The 19,923-nt window shown below is 42.3% G+C and overlaps 1 protein-coding gene and 1 long non-coding RNA gene across 11 annotated transcripts in view; one reads left to right on the top strand and one right to left on the bottom strand.

The window, feature by feature from the left end:
* Nucleotides 1-8,590, bottom strand: part of CCDC15 (coiled-coil domain containing 15) — a 70,267-nt gene extending 61,677 nt beyond the window's left edge. For 7 of the 10 annotated variants that reach the window (XM_034666028.1, XM_034666035.1, XM_034666034.1 and 4 more), the window contains exons 1-4: nucleotides 8,480-8,590; nucleotides 7,802-7,990; nucleotides 2,166-2,315; nucleotides 1,426-1,617 (exon numbers count right to left, since the gene is read on the bottom strand). In XM_034666028.1, the coding sequence (XP_034521919.1) occupies nucleotides 1,426-1,617; nucleotides 2,166-2,315; nucleotides 7,802-7,981 (522 nt within the window). In that variant the 5' untranslated portion in view covers nucleotides 7,982-7,990; nucleotides 8,480-8,590. Of the gene's footprint in view, nucleotides 1-1,425; nucleotides 1,618-2,165; nucleotides 2,316-7,801; nucleotides 7,991-8,271; nucleotides 8,317-8,347 lie in introns of those variants that run through there. The other 3 variants (XM_034666029.1, XM_034666030.1, XM_034666031.1) reach the window with 3 other exon arrangements.
* Nucleotides 8,591-8,691: 101 nt separating this feature from the next.
* LOC117803338 lies at nucleotides 8,692-14,484 on the top strand. Its single transcript, XR_004627066.1, has 3 exons — nucleotides 8,692-8,975; nucleotides 9,435-9,667; nucleotides 11,400-14,484. It is a non-coding gene; the product is annotated as an uncharacterized LOC117803338 (long non-coding RNA).
* Nucleotides 14,485-19,923: the final 5,439 nt, after the last annotated feature.

Here is a 19,923-nt window from a genome sequence, read left to right as displayed (position 1 = left end):
ACAATCTTAAAAAGGAAAACAAAAATGATTTATAAAATGATTACTACAAATCAAGCAATGGCAAGAAAGTAATAATTTGGGGCAAAGAGAAAAAAAATTTTAAGTATTTCAATATAACATGTGCTTATAAAGCTTTTCTGTATTGATACTAACACCACAATCGGATTTGCTTCATACTTATGACCGAGCACATGAGCAGTTATGAAACTTTTATTTTCACATAATCATCATTTTCTTTTTTCTTTAAAGATTTATTTATTTATTTTAAAGAGAAAGAGAGAGAGAGAAAGAGCCTGAGTGGGGGAAGGGGCAGAGGGAGAGAATTTTCAAGCAAACTCCCCCCTGAGCCCAGAACCCCACACGGAGCTTGATCCCACAACCAATGAGATCATGACCTGAGCTAAAACCAATAGTCCGGCACTCAACCAACTGAGCCACCCAGGCACCCCCATTAATCATCATCTACATTTTTGCTCTCCTCTCACTATCCCTAGAAATACATTTTAAATAAGATGAAGTATAATTCCCATAGCAGAGTTCAAGAATATGGTATTAACTGGACAAAAAGCTGAGGTATACCAAGGAGAGTTGAATGCATGGTGTCAAGTGATTTGAGTGGATGAAATAAGAGATATGATAACAGACATGTAAGGGGTGCCTGGGTGGCTCAGTCAGTTAAGTGTCTGACTCTTGGTTTCGGCTCAGGTCACCATCTCAAGGTCATGAGATTGAGCCCCACACCAGGCTCCATGCTTGGCACAGAGTCTGGTTGAGATTCTTTCTCTCCCTCTCCCTCTGCCCTCCCCTAGCACTCTCTCTCTAAAGTGAATAAATAAGTCTTTAATAAATAAATAAATAAATAAATAAATAACAGACATGTAAAATCAATTACTAGATATGTTACATTTAAAAATTCTGATTATGTTGAGAGTTTACTATATTATTACTTGACCTATAGATCTATTTATTATGATAATCAGGTTAAAGAACAGAAAAGAGGAAAAAGAGACAAAAATAACGAATGAAATGTCCCATGTATGTACTGTACCTATTTGAAACAGACATTAGGAATCAATTCTGTTTATGTGCTACAAACAGAATAATTTACCCATAACACAATTCCAGTATAATTGGGGGGAAAAAACACCTCTGTTCTTTGACCCTAAAGCTCTTTCTCATAAGGTGTGACTCTTACGCTTTGGCACCTTCCTCTAGATGATTCTAAACTGTCTTACCAAAAATAAATAAATTTAAAATATGTATAAAAATAAACATAATTTCACCATTCACCACTTTACAAAGGTTAAAAAAAAAAAGGTAATTAAAAGTGAAGTTGAATGTGATACCTCCTAATCTCTACTTCTTATCTCAGATATGTCCTATATCTAAAAAAAAATCATAGACATAAAATGAATATGTACTTACAGCCTGGGCTTGTTGTTGGAATAATTCATTCTGATTCTCTCTATCGTCCATTCCATCCCCAAGCATCTGAGAAGGAGGTAACCTAGCACTTCCAATAGCAGCATCCAAGTTGTTTGGAAAAACACTTGTTCTTTTAGGAGTTAAATGTGCTGGATCTGAAGACTGCATGGCTATAGCGCCTTCTTTTTCTGCCTACATAAAGGAAGAAAGAGTGAAATTCTTCTAGTGAGGTTCCACTCCAAGCCATAACAATCAAATAATGTCTATAAGCAGCCCCAAAGATTTTAAATCAGGGTCAGGGGTAGAAAGGGGAAAGTTTTAGCAGGCAAAGAAACTAACATTTACCAGGTACCTACTAAGTGCTAATAATTTACTTATCTAATTCTCATAACAACACTGTGAGACAAGTATCATAGCCCCATTTTACAGATGAAAAAACTACGGTCCACAGAGGATAAGTAATAAACCCACATAGCTAGCAAGCAGCAAAGCCAAAATTCAAACCCAAATCCAAAATTCTGACATTGTTTTTAACTATTGGTGAAAGTAAAAAAAAATTCTTGTGAGTCAGAACAACACAAAGATAAAACGCGGTTTCTCTACATACAAATCTATTGCCCTCCCTAGCAATTATACAAGCATGGAACCCAAAGAAAGTTAGATCCTGTTACTGCCTAATAGCTTATCTCATAACACACACTTTCCATTGAATCTTTACTCAGGTTCACTTTTTAACTTACTGCTTCGTAAGATCTCTGAAACTGCTGCTTTTTTCTCAGCCTGATTTGCTGATTTACTCGGTGTTTGACTTGTCTCTGAAAATGCTTCAGAGCTTCTTGTTTTTTTCTTAGCTGTTCCTTTAGTTCTTCTTCAATCATATATGCTGAAGTCTTGAAAGATGAAAGATAGAAAATAAACTTAAATGTCAGCAGTTTTTGCCCACTAGGGCTTGGTTGTAAGCACAAATCAGTCAAGATAAAATCCCAACAAAATAATTCAGTTCTTTAATCCAGATTTCCCAGCAGAGTAAGGAAATCACAGGAGTTCAGAGCTGATAATCTAGACATAGCTGGTAAGTACCAAGAACTCAAACCAAATCACAATTAAAAAGTAAAATTTGTGAACACTCAAATCAAATCTTAATTTTTCAATGAACTGATTTAAAATTGTCTTCATTAATTCTTTTTTTTAAAAGATTTTATTTATTTATTTGACCGAGAGAGACAGCCAGCGAGAGAGGGAACACAAGCAGGGGGAGTGGGAGAGGAAGAAGCAGGCTCCTAGCGGAGGAGCCTGATGTGGGACTCGATCCCATCACGCCCTGAGCCGAAGGCAGACGCTTAACGACTGCGCCACCCAGCCGTCCTTCATTAATTCTTAATGAACCAACTCAAACTTACCTTATGTCACACATTTTCTAAAATTGCTCACCACTCACTAAGTATGTCCTCTTGCTCACCACTCACTAAATATGTCCTATTATAAAATGCCTTCACGCTCAGGTTTACGCTCCATTTTTAACCTAGCATGCCCTTCCCGTCTTCTCTATCTAGTAAGGTAAAGGCCTACTCATTCTTTAAGACCATCTAATACCCACTCACCTAGGACCTTGTACAATCCCTTCTTCTTCTGAGCTCTCCTATGCTACACTACCTCTCATTCTTATTAAAATTAATTGAGAGCAACATTTCTCAAAATCCCCCATTAGATTAGGTACACTCTGAGGACAGGAAATGTATTTAATTCTCCTTTGTTTCCCCTACAGTATATAATACAGAGCCTTGAATATAAAGGTACTCCGTATTTATGTAATGCTCCATTCCAAAATGTATTCTAAGCAATCTAGAATATTTTATCCCATTTGAGTCCCTGATCAGTATTCACTTCCTCTGAGTGCTTTGAATAACAACCATAGGCGTCATAATTAAAAGCAGTTACCATTATTAAAGATCTGCTACAAGACAAGCACTTTAACTACATTATATCACTGAATCCCCAACACTACCTCCAATAGAAGGTATTCTTATCTCATATAGAATGATGAGAAAACTGGGGCTCAGAAAGATTAATCTTTAGTAGTAGCCCAAGATCCTATGGCTGGCAAGTAGCAGAACTAGAAGTTTCTCTGACTCCAATACGTATGCCCTATACTGTACTGCTTTTCTCTCGACTATGTTTCTCTTTCAAAAGGAATCTTCAAATTAAATAAAATCATACTCCTGTTGAGCCCTTCTTCTAACACAGTGATTTCAAATTCTAGCTCAGAAGGTGCCCAAATATTTCATAGGCAGTCATTAACTCTCAAAATCAAATGAACTTAAATTCCAATTAAAATTAAATTTTCTGGGGCGCCTGGGTGGCTCGGCCGTTAAGCGTCTGCCTTCGGCTCAGGGCGTGATCCCAGCATTATGGGATCGAGCCCCACATCAGGCTCCTCCGCTAGGAGCCTGCTTCTTCCTCTCCCACTCCCCCTGCTTGTGTTCCCTCTCTCACTGGCTGTCTCTCTCTGTCAAATAAATAAATAAAATCTTTTTTAAAAAATTAAATTAAATTAAATTTTCCAAGAAATCTACCCCATACTCTATACAAGTATATACCATAGGAGTAGAGTGTACAAAACAAATATCAAAGAACAATCAGGTAAAATAATTCCAAAGGAGAGATACAGGTAGTAAAACCTGAACAACTGCCTGAAATTAACCCAAGTCCCAGAAGATTAAAGCCATCTTGCTTCTTTTACTTCCATTATCTGTCTGCCCCCTCTTTTACCCCCATGCTGAGATTATCAAACATCTTATTGAAATATATGACGGATTCCAAACTGAATCTCAACTGTAAACCAAAGATAAGAGTGTACCATATTTTAGAAACATATTTTTCTTAGCAAACACCATTGTGTAAGGCCACCAAAACCCAAAAACATTGTCCCACGTTCTGGAATGTTAGCAGATTCCCAGAGTCAAATAAATTTGAGAAATACTGAGTTAAGCAAAAATAAATACTGTTTCAATTGTACAACTAATTCCTCATAGACTTTTTGAACCCTAAAGACTATCCAAGGGGGCAATATAGAATGAAGTGTTTCTCACAACAACTGAGGAATATCTTTGGATAATTCACATATGATGAAACTGATACTTAGATTACACAGTAGTCTCCAAAGATGATCTTCCTTTCTCCCCACGGTGAATCAATCCTCCCAGTACTTATGCTTTTGTGTAGACATCTCCCACACTGAATGTAGTCTGGCTCTGTATATCCAACAGAACAAGGAAGAAGCATTGGCTGCATGACTTTTCCAGAAAGGTCACAAAGCAACTTCCACCTATAGCTCTTGGAGTGCTCACCCTAGGGGAAACCAGCCACCACGTAAGAATTCTACCCTAAGACTACCATCCTGAGAGGAAGCCCAAGCTAGCCAAGTAGAGAGGCCATGTGGAAAGAGAAAGCATCCAGTAAGCCCCTAGCCATTCTAGTCATCCCAGACCAAGTGCCAGATAAGTGAGTGAGAAAGCCATCTTGGACTTTACAGCCAAGTAGATGCCAGATGAAGAACTAAGAAATCCAACTAACAACCAGAACCCAGTAAACTTGTCTCAGATATCTCCAGCTATTTTAGCTGTCCCAACTGAAGCTTCAGACACCATGTTGCAGACAAACCATCCCCACTGTGCCGGGCTTGAAATCCTGATACACAGTAAATTCTGCTTTATGCCACTAAGATCCAGGTTTGTTATACAACAAGAGATAATCAGATAAATTATAAAATAACGCAACAGCCATAAATGCTGATAGAACAGCAGTGTCTTTTGATGCTAATTCAATTAATGGAAGGGGAGGGAGGTCTGAAGCCATGGTATTCTTGACAGCTCCTTGATACTTTAGGGACAAAAATGATTAGGAGTTTCCCTTTAGAATAAGCATGATATTATGTCTATCACGCTTTAGAAGTAACTGTTCAGCATTTATTCTGAGCTGACAAGAGCTGCATCTGTTAATAAGGGTGGATTCCCCAGACAATATATGCTAAATTGGTAAAGAGTTCTATGAGATGCTTGATCAAATTGCCTTTGACTGGTACTGATCAGAATTTTTTAAATGAGGGAAAGGAGACATGTTTATATTCTTTCCAAGACTAGTATTTTGATTTAATGTTTGGGAACATGAGATTCAATTCTCTTTAACATAGAAAGAGATAATTTTGGTGGTTTTCAGGCATTTTGATGCTACATTACAAAGATGTCATAATTTCAGCAATGAAAAAGTGTTGTCACTAACTTAAATACCAAAATACCTTGTACCAAATCTTACTGATTCTTCTGCGATAAATGTAAGACATTTATCCCTCTTCATTCCTACTTCAACCACCCTTTTTCAAGGCTTTCCCTCTTTATTCCTTATCATTAAGCAAGTCTTGATGCCATACTTCATGGCTAAATTGTTACAATTGCATCCTAATTTGTCCCCCAGGAGCCAATCTATCCCTCACCTCAAAAAAATTTTTGAAGCAATTAACCTAGTCAGAACACTGTTTTATTATGAAATTCATCTGTAAATATTAAACAATGAATGACGTCAATCCCTTTTCCAAAATTACCTGTGGCTCCCTACAGCTCCCTTTTCTACAATCTTATCAACCACTCCCCTACTAAGCTTCCCACTCCAATCAATCTAATCTACCCATAGAATCCTGATACACCTTACTCACTTCCCACTCTCCCCACTCTTCTTGAATCATCTTCCTTCTCTACCTAAATTCTTCATTAAACTTGCCTGTATCACATCAACTCAAATTCTTATCTTTCTTCTTTAAGTATTATAGTCCTACCATTTAATCATATACTACTTAGATTCTTAAAATCCTTTCTGGTGGGGCACCTGGGTGGCTCAGTCGTTAAGCGTCTGCCTTTGGCTCAGGGCGTGATCCCGGTGTTCTGGGATGGAACCCCACATCAGGCTCCTCTGCTGGGAGCCTGCTTCTTCCTCTCCCACTCCCCCTGCTTGTGTTCCCTCTCTCCCTGGCTGTCTCTCTGTCAAATAAATAAATAAAATCTTTAAAAAAAAAATCCTTTCTGGTAATAGACAGAAGAGAAATAAATGAATATGTATGCACATACATAGAAAAAATAAAATGAATATATGACATTGTTTTGTTAGTTAAGATTTACTTTAAACATGTCTCATTTCTTCTCTGAGATCAAGGACCACTCATATTTTTATTTTATGTTCAGCACTTTGTTGATACATTCAGAAGACCTTCACATAATTTGTGCATTCCATTTATTAGGCACTAAGATAAAGTTGGGGGCATGGTAATAAGATTTTCTTCCTGTGTTTTGGAAGCTCACACTCCATCAGGAAGAGTAGATATGTAAACAACTTACTAGAATGTGGTAAATGGCACAATAAAATTCCAACAAATAGCTAAGGGGCACAGTTTAGTGAAAGACCATCAAAAATATTCTTTTTTTTTTTTTTAAAGATTTTATTTATTTGACAGAGATAGAGACAGCCAGTGAGAGAGGGAACACAAGCAGGGGGAGTGGGAGAGGAAGCAGGCTTCCAGCAGAGGAGCCTGATGTGGGGCTCGATCCCAGAACGCCGGGATCACGCCCTGAGCCGAAGGCAGACACTTAACCGCTGTGCCACCCAGGCGCCCCCATCAAAAATATTCTTACAAAACTGTCCTCCTGTGTCAATCTGCACGTATGAGTTATTATGTAAACAGGCACACGTGTAAACTTTGCAAAAGTTTCCCTTCATCTGAAATGCTGTTCCCTATTATCTGTACGTACAACATTTCCATTTTTTAAGGACTAACGTAGACTATATTTCCACATTCATTCGTTGAATATTTCCTTAAGACTTACTATATGACAGGAAAGGAATGAACAAAAAGTAAAGTTCCCTGTCCTCATGAAATTTACAGTTAAACTTTCTCAGAATCACAGTCAGAATTAATCTGTTCTTTCCTTATTTTCTGTGTCTGAAACTTACTGAATCTCTACTACACACTTATTAACTTTAAGCAATCAATTAATGTTACATTAAGTGTGGCAACTGTCATCCCTACTACCTTATAGGGTGCCTGCAAGATACTGACAGTGCCTATGTCTTGTGTACAGCAAGCAATCAGGAGTTTGGGAAATAAAGTTTTGGCAAATACATGTCTGTTCTACAATCCTAATTCAAGAACACACCTATTTATAACAGAAGAGAAAGGACATCTCCAGAAACGACTGTTGCTCTTAACTAGGTACCAGGGATTAGAGAAGGCTAATATGGGAGGTGGGGGAGAAAGAAAGAAAGAAAGAAAGAAAGGAAAAACAAAAATGGGGGAGGAACCCCACTACATTTGCATCAAACTGACACTCACATATGCTGGGACTTCCGAACTATCTGGCAAGGCAGGTTCCACCCATGCCCCAACTGGCATTATAGCCTGGTTCCTCTCAGCCAGCACTGCCAACACGTCCTTGCTCTTCAGGGGGTTTAAAGCCAGAGGCACCCTTGTGGTATTTCGAGGCTTCTTGAGGGGGGCCATACTTCCTGGCATCTGTGACTCCTGGGTAGGAGAAAGGAGAAGCTTAAAATCTTCAAACGACTGCGCTAAAAGCTCAACCTCCTAAGCCATGAGCACAGGCTCCAGGAGAGAAGCCTTGGAGGAGGCAGTAGCCTGGCAGGCAGTCGAAGAACGAGAATTCTGGAGAAGGAAGAAAAGAGGAAAGAAGGGAAGAGAAGTGGGAAGAAATAAAAAGGACAAGTATAAACACTGCCTTTTGGAAAGAATGGGGATGAGACGGGAGTGAAAAAGGGATCTACTGAGAGAACGAAGACTGTGCCCACCGGTGGCACCGCGAGAAAAGGGAGGAACGACCGCAGCAGCCAGAAAGAAAGGGGGCTGGTAGGATGGGGTGGGAACCTGAGCCAGAGGCAGAGTCCAAATAACCGGTATCCGGTTATGGGGGGAAGCGCTGAACGCCGGGGAGTCCCGGGCCAGATAAAAGCTTGTTGGAGGCTTCGGGGGTCCCACTTCTACTGAGATAGCACTGACCCAGTACCGTTGTGTCGCTCGCCACAGACTCAAACTATTCCGGGTACTAAGGTAACTGCCTCCAGTAAACCGCCACTTTGGTAAGGGCCGCCCGGCCCCGCCCCACCCCGCCCCTCGGCGGCCTTGTAGCCGCCCCTTCCGGTCTTGCGTCCCCTCCCCGGGGCTGGGGAAGCGTGAGGGGCGGCACTTCGGGGGCCCGCAAAACGTCACTTCCGCTTCGTGTCCGACGGAGGGGGCGGGACTTGTGAAGGCGCGAGGAACTCGGCGGGAACTAATGGGTTCGGGCGGCTGCTGGGTAGCGGGCCAGCAGAGGTGGGGCTGGCTGCTGGTGCCCTTGTACTCTCGGCTCGAGACCAGCTCAAATCTTTGAGGAAAGGGTTACGTTGAGCTGAAGAACGCTGACTAGGAGGGACAGGGGTCCCAACAGAGGGAAGCAGAAAAGGATGGAAAAAGGTGGGCCTGGCAGGACTTCCTCGAGAAACAAACTAAGCTAACGGTAAATCATACCAATCCTGTGTACAACTCGTAACATGTATAAGGCTATTTAAGACATATTCTTATATTTGAACATCGCAGCCTCGCGAGCGGTCACCCTCTCTCCTCCAAGCTGCAGTATAATTCAGGGACACTTCATTATTCCTGTGAAATATCCATTCATTCATTCATTTAACATACAGTTGAGAGTTTTATATGCACCAGTACTGTTCTGAGCACTGGAAATATATAGCAGTGAACAAAACAAGTATCCCTTGTTCATGGTATTTGTAGTATAATGAGAAGAAACCGAATGAACACATGAGTAAGTAAATGTGTCTGATGCTGACAAATATTGTAGGGTAAGCAGAGAAAGAAGATAAAGAGTGTTGCAGGGAGAGGAAGTGAATTTAAATAGGATGACTAGAGAAGGCTTCACTGAAGGACTTTTTTTTCATTGTTTTATTTATTTATTTGAAAGGAATACAAGCAGGGGAGAGGAGCAGAGAGAGAAGCAGGCTCTCCGCTGAGCAAGGAGCCCAGGGCTCCATCCCAGGACCCTGAGATCATGACCTGAGCGGAAGTCAGACACTTAACCAACAGAGCCACCCGGGTGCCCCCATTGAGGTACTTCTGAGCAGAAGCTCCAATGCAAACTTCCATGATCTAATGGAACAAGCTACTACAATCGTCAAAGGAGAGTTAAATGTTCAGGTAGGGAACAGCAAGTACAATCTCTCCAAAGTAGCTGAGAAACAGCAAGGAGGCTGGTGTGATTGGTACAGAGTGAGATGGAGAGAGTGTTGGGGTAGGAGTCAAAAGTGGGCATTCATATAAAGCATTGTAAGGCATGGAAAGACATTGAGATGGGGAATCACTGGAGAGTTTTGAGCAAAGGAAGGCCATAACGTTAGGCCATGACTTAAATTTTTAAAAAATCACTGTGGATGCTGTATTGAGAATAGACTGAATGAGCCAGGAGTAAAAGTAGGCCAATTAAATAGCTATTCCAATAATCCCAATAGGAGATTACAATGTCTTAGATCAGAGAAGTGGTGGTAGAGATGGCGAGAAGTAGTTGGATTCTGGATATATTTGAGAGGTAGGACTTTTGGGACCTGTTGAAAGTTGGATATAGTGTGTGTGTGTGTGTGTGTGTGTGTGTGTGTGTGTGTGTGTGTGTGGAGAGAGAGAGAGAGAGGAGTCAAGAAAAATTCTAGTGATTTTGTCCTGAGCAATTGAGAAGATGGAGTTGCCATTGCCATTTACTAAGATGGGGAAAATGGCAGACAGAGTATATTTGGGAGGAAGATCAGGAATTCAGTTTGAGACAGATTAAGTTTTGTTTATCTAATTGATATCCGAGAGGATAGTATGATAAAAGTATCTGCAGAGAGTTCTGGTCTAGAAATATGACTTTGGGAGTTGTTAGATTATGGGTTTAAAGCCAGGAGATGAAATTAAATCATTAAAGGACTGACTCATACATAAGAAAAGAGGCCCAAGGACTGAGCCATGGAGTATTCCAACATTAAAGAGGCTGAAAAGGGGAGGAGAACACAAAGAGATTCGGAAGGATCAGCTAGTAAGCTAAGAAAGAAAACCAGGAATGTGTGATAGCTTGAGAGCCAAGTAAAGGAAATGTTTCTTTGAAGAGAACAGACCATGCATGTTAAATCCTGCTGATAGCTCAAATTGGATAAGGACTAAGAATTGACTATTGGGTTAACAATGTGGTCATTGATGACTTTTAAAAGAGCAGTGTTTTTGGAGTAGTTGGAAAGTGAAAGCCTGATGGGGTAGACTTAAAAGAGAAGGGGAGGAGGAATTGGAGACAGCAATTTTAGACAACCTTTTCAATGAGTTTTGTTATAAAGGGACATAGGGAAATGCGTAGCTGCAAGGAAAGATAGGATCACAGGATGATCCTTTTCTTTAAGATCATAGCATGTTTTTTATTGTTGGGAATTATCCAATAGACAGGAAAAAACACAATGCAAGAGAGAGATGGGAGAATGTTTGTATCTATGTCTTTAGGTGGGCAGAGGGAATGGGATCTAGTGAACAAGTGGAGGGATTGGCCTTAGAGAGCAGGAAGAGAAGTTCATTATAACAATAGCAGTGAAAGTAGACTATATACTGGTAATTGGGTAATACAGTGGTGGGAGTTTATGGAAGTTCTCTGACTGCTCCATTTTCTCTGTAAAATATTATTGTAGTCAGCCTACAAGATGGTGTCTCATGGTTTCCACCTCCTGGTATTCACACCCTGTCTAGTCCCCTTTTGCACTATAACAGTGTTGGTCTGTGTAACCAATAAAATATGGCAGAAGTAATGGTATATCACACCAGAGATTAGATTGTAAAAGATGCTGTGTTATTTCTTTCTCCCTCCCTCCCTCCCTCTCTCTCATTTTTTCTTGCTCTTGCTTTCACTCTCACTCAGATCACTTGCTCTGAGGCCATTTATGTCACAAGGAGCCCTGTAAAAAGGCCCACACGACAGAGCGCTGAAAGCTTCTGCCAACAGCCCTGTGAATGGTCTTGAAAGTGCATCCTCCAGCCCCATTCAAATCTTCAGAGACTGTTGTCTTGGCCGACAGCTTAACTGCAACCTCATAGAAGACCCCAAACCAGACTATGTACCCAGAAACTATGTGAGATAATGTTTGTCGTTTTAACATGCTAAATTCGGGGGTAATTCATTACACAGAAAGTGATAACTAATACAAATAGGAATCAATTAATATAGAGGAAGAGATGTTGGAGGTCTGAGGAAGGAAGATAAGGTACAAAGTAGTTTTGCAGAAGAGTAGAACCAGAGACTTGTACAATTGCCAGATGGCCTTAAGAATGCATGTGAGATTCAGGATTTTGAATTTCAAGTGAGACTAGTCAGCATGGTTGAGCATTTTTCTTCAGTTGCATGGTTACCGGCAGAAAGTAGGTGGAAAAATTAATTTTAATCAGGGTTGAGCCTTTACCAAAATGTTACTCTCAAGCAAGAAATGAAGATTTAGGAAGTTGAAGAGAGATTAGTGCAAGGGAGTAATTAAATGACTGACCATGAAACTTAAAATAGGTTTTAAGGAAAGGGAGAACAAGTGAGATGTAAGGCACATTGTAAAGTTAGTAGGGTGAGGAGATTGAAGGTTCCAGTGGAGGTCTAAGGTTTGTTAAAGCAGGATGCTGGAAAGAATGCCCTGAAAAGATAAGAGGTGGGGATCCAAGAGTGGGATGCTTGAAACTGAGGGTATGGGGGGAGCTGCAGATATCGGTACTGGCAAACTCCATGGTATGACCAAGGGAGGGAGTGCCGAAGTAAATTAAGATCACTGGAGAAAAAGAGGTCATAGAAATGAGGGGCCAAAGCATTGAATGGGCTGTTCCCAAGGTTATCAAAATCACCAAAATATATGACCAAAATAGTGTTGGTGAGAACCGGGAACAATAGTCTTCCAGGAATTTCGAGAAAAGATCTGGAGGTTGGTAGAGGAGAATAACTTGGAAAGCAGTGAGTGGTATGGTCTAACAACATTAGATTCAAAGTGAGGGGTGAAGCTAAGAAAAAGGAGAGAGAATGGTTTATAAATAGCAGTGAGCTAGAAGGTAACCCATCCCACCTCCACCCAGAGGGATAGGTAGCAGAAAAGAGCCACCTTTTGAGAGGGCCAGAGGGAGATTGATTTGCATACTTCCAAACACACACACACACACACACACACACACACACACACACAGCCCTCAACACTGGGGAGAAGTGTGATTAGGTAGCTCCTTGCTTTCTCTAAACCTCTAGCCTCCCACTAGCAGCTATGCCAGTGGTTTCGTATGAATCTATACTCTTGTTATACCCAGGAAGCTTACATCTCGGGCTCTGCTCCCATTTTCTGACCTTTTCACACGGTTTATCTTCTATATGGCCAGAGTTAGTTTCTCAGCAGGGAACTGTTTGCTCAGGAATGTCTCTTTTCTTTAGAAACTTAAAAGAATGCGTGTTTCTGGCACCAGAGTCTTGAGGTCCTGTACCACAGAACTCCTCCCCAGAGCTGGATTAGCTCTGATGTGTACGGCTGGGGGATCCCTGGCCATCTCTGCACAAAGCCCTGAGTCATTGGGTCCTTGGCAGCAGTCCACTCCACACAGAACCAATTGTTTGATGAGCAGCGAGGGCAATTTGCTCTTTGGTCGCCATTATCCTATTTGTGGCTGACAGACCCACACTGGTAACGGATCAGAAAACATGGTGACTAGTTAGTCCAAAGGGCCGACCCCAAGGAAAATTTCTCTAGAGACGGGACACCTGCCTATTCCATGCTCATGGGATCTGGATGTTAGGAACTCAACCCCAGGCAGCTGAGTCATACCTACTTTCACTTTCTTCCCCAAACCTGAATTGGATTTCCCAGGACTAACCAATGTTCTGGGCTATTTTCTGAAAGTAGACGATAGCACTGTCCTTCTTTGATCTTCTTCTTCCTTAGCCACCTCTGCAAATAACCTTCCTAACTGGAATCATTGGTGAGGGTCCTTCTGCTTGCCTATGCAGATCGGGTGTTTGCAGCAACATTTCATCATAAATGGCACAAGTAGCAGATCACTCAGTTGTCTCAATAGCATCTGCTATCATGATCTTTGCAAAAGATTCTTTAATTTTGGATTAGAGAATGCAGAAGTCTTTCTCCTTTCTCTTGGTGAACAATTAAAATAAAATCAGCATATGAGTCTCAGCGTCTCTCCGCATTCCAAAATACTCTTCCAGGAGGGACACAGAGATGCACTTCCCAGATCATTATTCTCTTCCTTTCCATCAAGACACCTGCAGTATTTCAAGGAGATGGTCCAACCACAAGTTAAAGACCTTCTTATTCCCTGTTGACACTTTCGAGCCTCTGGAATAAGCCAACTCTCCAGGCTACCCCACCTCCAGACTTTGTAAATAGGTGAGCAAATGAAGCTCTTTATGGCTAATGCCGACTTGCATTAGGTTTAATACTGTTTAGAATGTAAAGAGTTCTGAGATGCACAAAATAGAGAGAGTCAGTTGGTCAAGAGAAGAGAATGGAGCAGAGAAGCAGGAAGATTCAGAGTTACCTACAAAAATTGATTCTGGAAGCTGCCCCAGTGTTTGGGCTCTCCTACTCCAGAGCCATACAATACGCCTCTCCTTTGATGGTAACTTCACTGGGTCATCTGTTCTGCGAAGCCAAAGAAGCTTGACTTTGCCTTAAAGTTTGGTCAAATGATTTTATCTATCTATAGGTGTTATCTATATGATTCACCATACTTTTGACGGGTTTTGAAAATGTACCTCTTAAAATGCAAAAGTTGCTATCATTAAAGATACTTTAAAAATATGGTGCAAGTTTTTAAAGCAATGTCAGAAGAGGAATCTAAACAACGTTTTCTAGAATAAGAAGCAAGGCACTCAAGGTAACTGTTTGGAGAAACCCAAGCCATTAATTTGTGGGTGTTCTGCTTTGATTGTTATAATAATCCACTATTAATAGTCACATTTTCTTTTTTTTTTTTAAAGATTTTATTTATTCATTCAACAGAGAGAGAGAGACAGCCAGCAAAAGAGGGAACACAAGAAGGGGGAGTGGGAGAGGAAGAAGCAGGCTCCCAGCGGAAGAGCCTGACGTGGGGCTCGATCCCAGAACGTCGGGATCACACCCTGAGCCGAAGGCAGACACACAACGACTGAGCCACCCAGGTGCCCCAATAGTCACATTTTCTATATCTCAAACTTCTAGGGACAGCATATTAACAGTGCAGAGCACAGAGCTTTGGAAACAAACTTGGATTTATATTCTAGCTGTGTAATTTACTGTCTGTGGTTAAGTCACACAATCTGAGCCTTTGTTTCTTCATCTGTCAAATGGGAGCAATAATTGGACTTTCGGGACTTTTCTGTGAGAATTAGGGTAATATATACGAAACGCATGATATGTAATAGGTTTTCAATAAATGCTTGCTAATTTTTTTTAGGGAATCAAGATAGAAATCATCTCTTGTACCTTTAGAGGATTTTGATTTATCTGCCCAATGTCCCTGGTAATAGGTAAAATAGACTGACCCACCTATGACAAGTCATAACCAATATGGGTCTTAAGTATCTTAATTCCGATTATCCGAGCTCCCCCCAAAATTTCATTACACAATACAAGAAATTTCTCCTTTTTTGCTTCAAATCGTTCACACTGAACCTCTGTCACAACAAAGAGTCTTGACAGGGGCACCTGGGTGGCTTAGTCAGTTAAGCGTCTGCCTTCAGCTCAGGACATGATCCCAGGGTCCTGGGATGGAGCCTGGCATTGTCTGGCTCCCTGCTCATCGTGGGGTCAGCTTCTCCCTGCCCCTCTGCCCCTCTCCCCGTTGTGCTCTCTCTCTTTCTCAAATAAAAAAAATCTTAAAAAAGAAAGAAAGAAAGAAAGAAAGGAAGGAAGGAAGGAAGGAAGGAAGGAAGGAAGGAAGAAAGAAAGAAAGAAAGAAAGAAAGAAAGAAAGAAAGAAAGAAAGAAAGAAAGAAAGAAAGAAAAAAACTTTGTTTCTCCCCCTGTTGAGTCTTGTGTATCACAAATCCTTCTTAGTGTCCCTGGACTCATTATTGGGGACTCAATCGTTCTCTTGCCAATTAGGCTTTGTTTTTTAGGTCCTCTTGTCTGCCTTATCCTTCTTTGTTTCACATTTCATTTCAGAGCCTTGCTGTAGTCTACTGACTTTTTACATCTGGGGCTGACTGAAGGCAACCTCGTTCTGGAGTGTTGTATATAAACACTAGACCAAGAAGCACCGCCAGAGTTTGGGCTGGGCCAGCTGACAAAATGCAGGACTTTGAACAGGCCACTTAGCCTCTCAGAGCTTCACGATTGTCTTTGGGGAAAAAAAATTCCTGCCACATAGAATTGATAGATTAAATGAAATAATAACCTAAGCAGCAATGCGAATGTTTTGGCAATTATACTTGCTTACAGATTGAAATATACCTCTCCCAACTGTATTGAAGCACCTGGACAGGAACCATGCCTTTTGTTCCTTTGCAATGTGCCACCTTTCCCCTTTCCCACACCCCACTTCTCTTACCTCTAGAACATGGAATGCTCCTCACACAGTAGGGAATCATTAGATGCTAGCTAGCTGATTTCCATTTCCGTGCCTCCCTCCCTGGGAGGAGGGGGAGAGGGGGAGGGAGGCAGAGGGAGTGTGGCAGCAAATCCTTCTGCAGGACATGGTGGGTGGGAGGACACCATTTGAGGATCTAGAAGAAGGGAAACAATGAAGGCTTTCATGAGCTGGGGTAACTGTGGCTTCCCCAGGATTTTTCAACCTGTTTATTTGAGTACTGAAGTTTTACAAGAACAGAACTCCAGAGATGTTCTCTGAAATGTCCTCACTATATCTTAAATAGGTCAGCAAAAGCATGATCTTTCCAACACTTTAATGCCCATTAATTTCCCCTCTTTATTCCTCCGGAGAGTTGCTGAATAGGGTACGTTCAGCAACCATGGACACAAGCCTGAGTTCCTCCCAGTTTCTGAGGGGGCAGGAATTCTATTCAGAAGTCAAATATTTACTCTCAGCATAAAAGGCTTTGATGTTTTTCCGTTGGCCAGCTGGGAAATGGGAGCACCTCCTCCCCACCTCACTGAAATTCACCCAGGACCCCTTGCCCTCACAAGATCACATACTTTCTCCCAACACACCCCACACTTTTTTGAGATACCATCTGTCTGCAGAAGGCTTTTCCTCTGAGTGACTCCTCACATTTACAGAAATCTGCAGGCAGCAAAACCAATGGTTCAGGACGAAGGCCCTGGGAGGGGCAGAAGGAGCCTTTTGACCCAATCTCCGCTTTCTATTTGATATTTCTCAGGAAGGCTACCTAGGAGAACTTTAAAAAGGAAAAGGAAAGACAAAATGTCCTTTGGGAGAGCCATTCCTCGCTGTCCAGGTCCAAAAAAAAGAGCTTGTTTTGTTCCAAAGAGAGTGAGCTAATCTGTCTCTTGTTCAGTGGTTGCTGGAGCCGCTAGGCCCTGCCTCCTCTCAACACAAAGCCTCACACAAATTCCTTGTTTCCCAGGCAATTTGCTGCAGCTCTACAAATTCTCCCGGCTGATGTCAGCATCCTGAGTCCGCCCTCTCTCTCCGTTCTGGCAAACTGAACTTATGACAGGGACAACTCTGGCACCATTCCCGCATAGGTTTATGCAACCAAGAATCAAAAACAGCTTCAGCAATCAACAGGGGTGGGCGGAGATGGCCACCTTACATTCTGGAGCTTAGTCCCAGAGTTGGTGCTGGGGGCAAAAGATTAGACCAGGACCAAGACTTGCACATGGGAGGTGGAGTCCTACTGCTGAGCTAGGGAGGTGGTCAGAAGCCCAAGCTTTGCTGGTGATCAGTCTGCATTTCTGATCCAAGTTCTGCCACTGAGTAGCTACAGGACCTTAGTGCGGTACTAACTTCTTGGAATTTGAAATTTTCTTGTTTGTAAAGTGGGGTTATAATGTCTACCTAAAAGGGCTATTGGGAGAATTAAATGAGCAAATAGATATAAAGTGCCTGAAAAGTGAGAAGTAGCTTATACACACACACACACACACACACACACACACACACACACACACTGATATTAGTTTTCCATGTTGCATAGCAAGTTGCCACAGATCTAGGAGCCTAAAACATTATATACCTGTTACTCTACAGTTTCTGCGGGTCAAGGGTGCAGGCATGGCTTTGCTGGCTCTTCTGCTCAAGGTCTCATCAGACTTCAGTTAAGGAAGGGGTCAGCTGGTCAACATTCCTCTCTGAAGCTCAGGGAGCCCCTCCCAGACTCCCTGGTTGTTGGGAGAATTCGGTTCCTGATTGCAGGACTGAGGTCCCTAGTTTCTTGCCAGCTGTTGGCAGAAGGTTGCCCTTGGCTTCAAGAGGCCACCAGCAGTTCATTTCCACTTGGCCCTTGCTCACCCCACAGTTTCCACCTTCAAAGCCAGTAGGATGACAGTCTCTCTCTGGTTGGCTGAGCCCAGTCTTCCATGACAAAACCTAATCAAAGGAGTGGCCATCCTACCACTTGTGCCATATTCCATCAGCCAGAGGCACAGACATTCTGCATTTCCTGTATTAAACTTCCCTGGAAGTTTTGAAGAAGACAGAGGAGGAAGGGTTTCACAACACAACTGTGCAAACTGTTCTTTGATTTTCTTCACTCCCCCACCATGTGGCTCTCTCATGTTCTCTCTCCTTCCTGACTTCTCTCCTCTCTGCTTGTCCCCCTCCCCAAATTCCTGTCTATTTCTAAAGTACAGCAGTTTACCTTTTTGTTCCTCGACCTTTGATGCTTAAGACCTTACCACCCCCCTCCCTGTGATATATTTAAATATTTTTCTGGCTGAAGACAATTCCCACTCTAAGAGGAATTTTGGTGCCATTTGTTGGAAGACTGTTTTTCATTCTGCTCCCAAAGATGATTTCTAATCTAACGGAAGAACAGATGTGACTCAATACCAGGAAGTGAATGGAGAGAAAGAGAGGTGAGTGCTAAATATAAAAATTACCACTGACGTTATGGTCAACAAGGCCAGAACCTCTCCAGTAGTACCATCAATTTCAGTGCATTCTTCCTAGAGCCTGGAGCCAAAGAAACAGGTGAGGTGGGTGGAGATGTTCTGTAATCTAATGGTCGAGTTATTAAAATCGGTACTTACCTACCAACGTGTGTGTGTGTGTGTGTGTGTGTGTGTGTGTGTGTGTGTGTTACCTCTTCTTGCCTCTCCAATAAAGTAACTTCAGGAGTCCCGAGTTGATCATTTCATAACAGTTTAACTCTGGGCAAGTTACTTAACTTCTCTGTCCCTCAAATCCTTCATCTAAGAAATGAAGAAGTGGGACAAGGCAATCTCAGATGTCTCTTGCTGTGGAGTGAACCTATGGTTCTGCCATTCCTGCTAGACCTTCAGTTCTTTGAAGACAGAACTCATTTTTATGATTCCCCTGCCGGCCTCCCCTGCCCACCAGCATTTCCCATAAGGGTCTATGTAGGGTGGTGACTTACTCTAAATCCCTAAGGAACTGCCTCCTGTCCTGGGGATGGAACATTTATGAGTTTAAGTTGACAGGTGTGTGTGTGTGTGTGTGTGTGTGTGTGTGTAATGGGGGCTCCGTTCTGAGCCTCAGGAGCCCTATCTGGGTGCTCAGCACAGAGGTCTGAGTACAGCAGGCTAGGGCTGCCATGAGTCAGATCCCAGAGCCCCAGCAGGGGTGCCAAAGGAAGAGTGGCCGGAAGTAACTGTGTGCAGCAGAGCCAGGAGGACTGGGCCATGCTGCTCAGAAGAGGACAGTGCCTTTGGAAATGCATCTGTGAAGTGCTCAGAGGAGAAAGGGGCGCGGGTCTCGGCTAAGCAGGGGCATTATTGCCGTCACTCAAGCAGTCCATCTACATCACCTGCTTCAGCAGCCGCATTAAGCCTCACTCAGAATTGGGCCCAGTGAGGAATAAACACTCATGAGAATAAAGAGTTATGGTCCCTGCACTGGAGAATCTCCCGGGCTAATGAGAAAATGGCGTCAGTAACATTTTCTGATCCCAAAGTGGGACATGTGGACTGACACGCATAATAGACTTTTGAAGTTGAAGAAATGTGATATTTAGAATCAGGATATCCCTGTAAAATCAAAGAACAGCCTATCCTCAACAATTAGAAGGACATCCGGAAGGATAAAACAAGGGAAGCGAGGACAGGTGAGATAAACGGTATGTTATGTGTGAGAATCAGGTTGGCGTGACCTAATGTGTCTGTAACCCAGCTGCTTATCAGATGAGGCCCCCCCAAGCGAATCCGTTATTTCTGGGAATTCTCAAAGAGGTGCCTCATATGTGCTCCCAAACTGGTCTGTCACCTGCAGTAATTGTTTGGTGCCCTGCCTACACTCACACTTCTGTCCCAGCTCGCCTTCACAGCCATCCTT

This window comes from Ailuropoda melanoleuca, chromosome 8 (assembly GCF_002007445.2).
Source record: "Ailuropoda melanoleuca isolate Jingjing chromosome 8, ASM200744v2, whole genome shotgun sequence".
Classification (NCBI taxonomy): Eukaryota; Metazoa; Chordata; class Mammalia; order Carnivora; family Ursidae; genus Ailuropoda; species Ailuropoda melanoleuca.
This window is presented reverse-complemented; position numbering and strand designations above follow the sequence as displayed.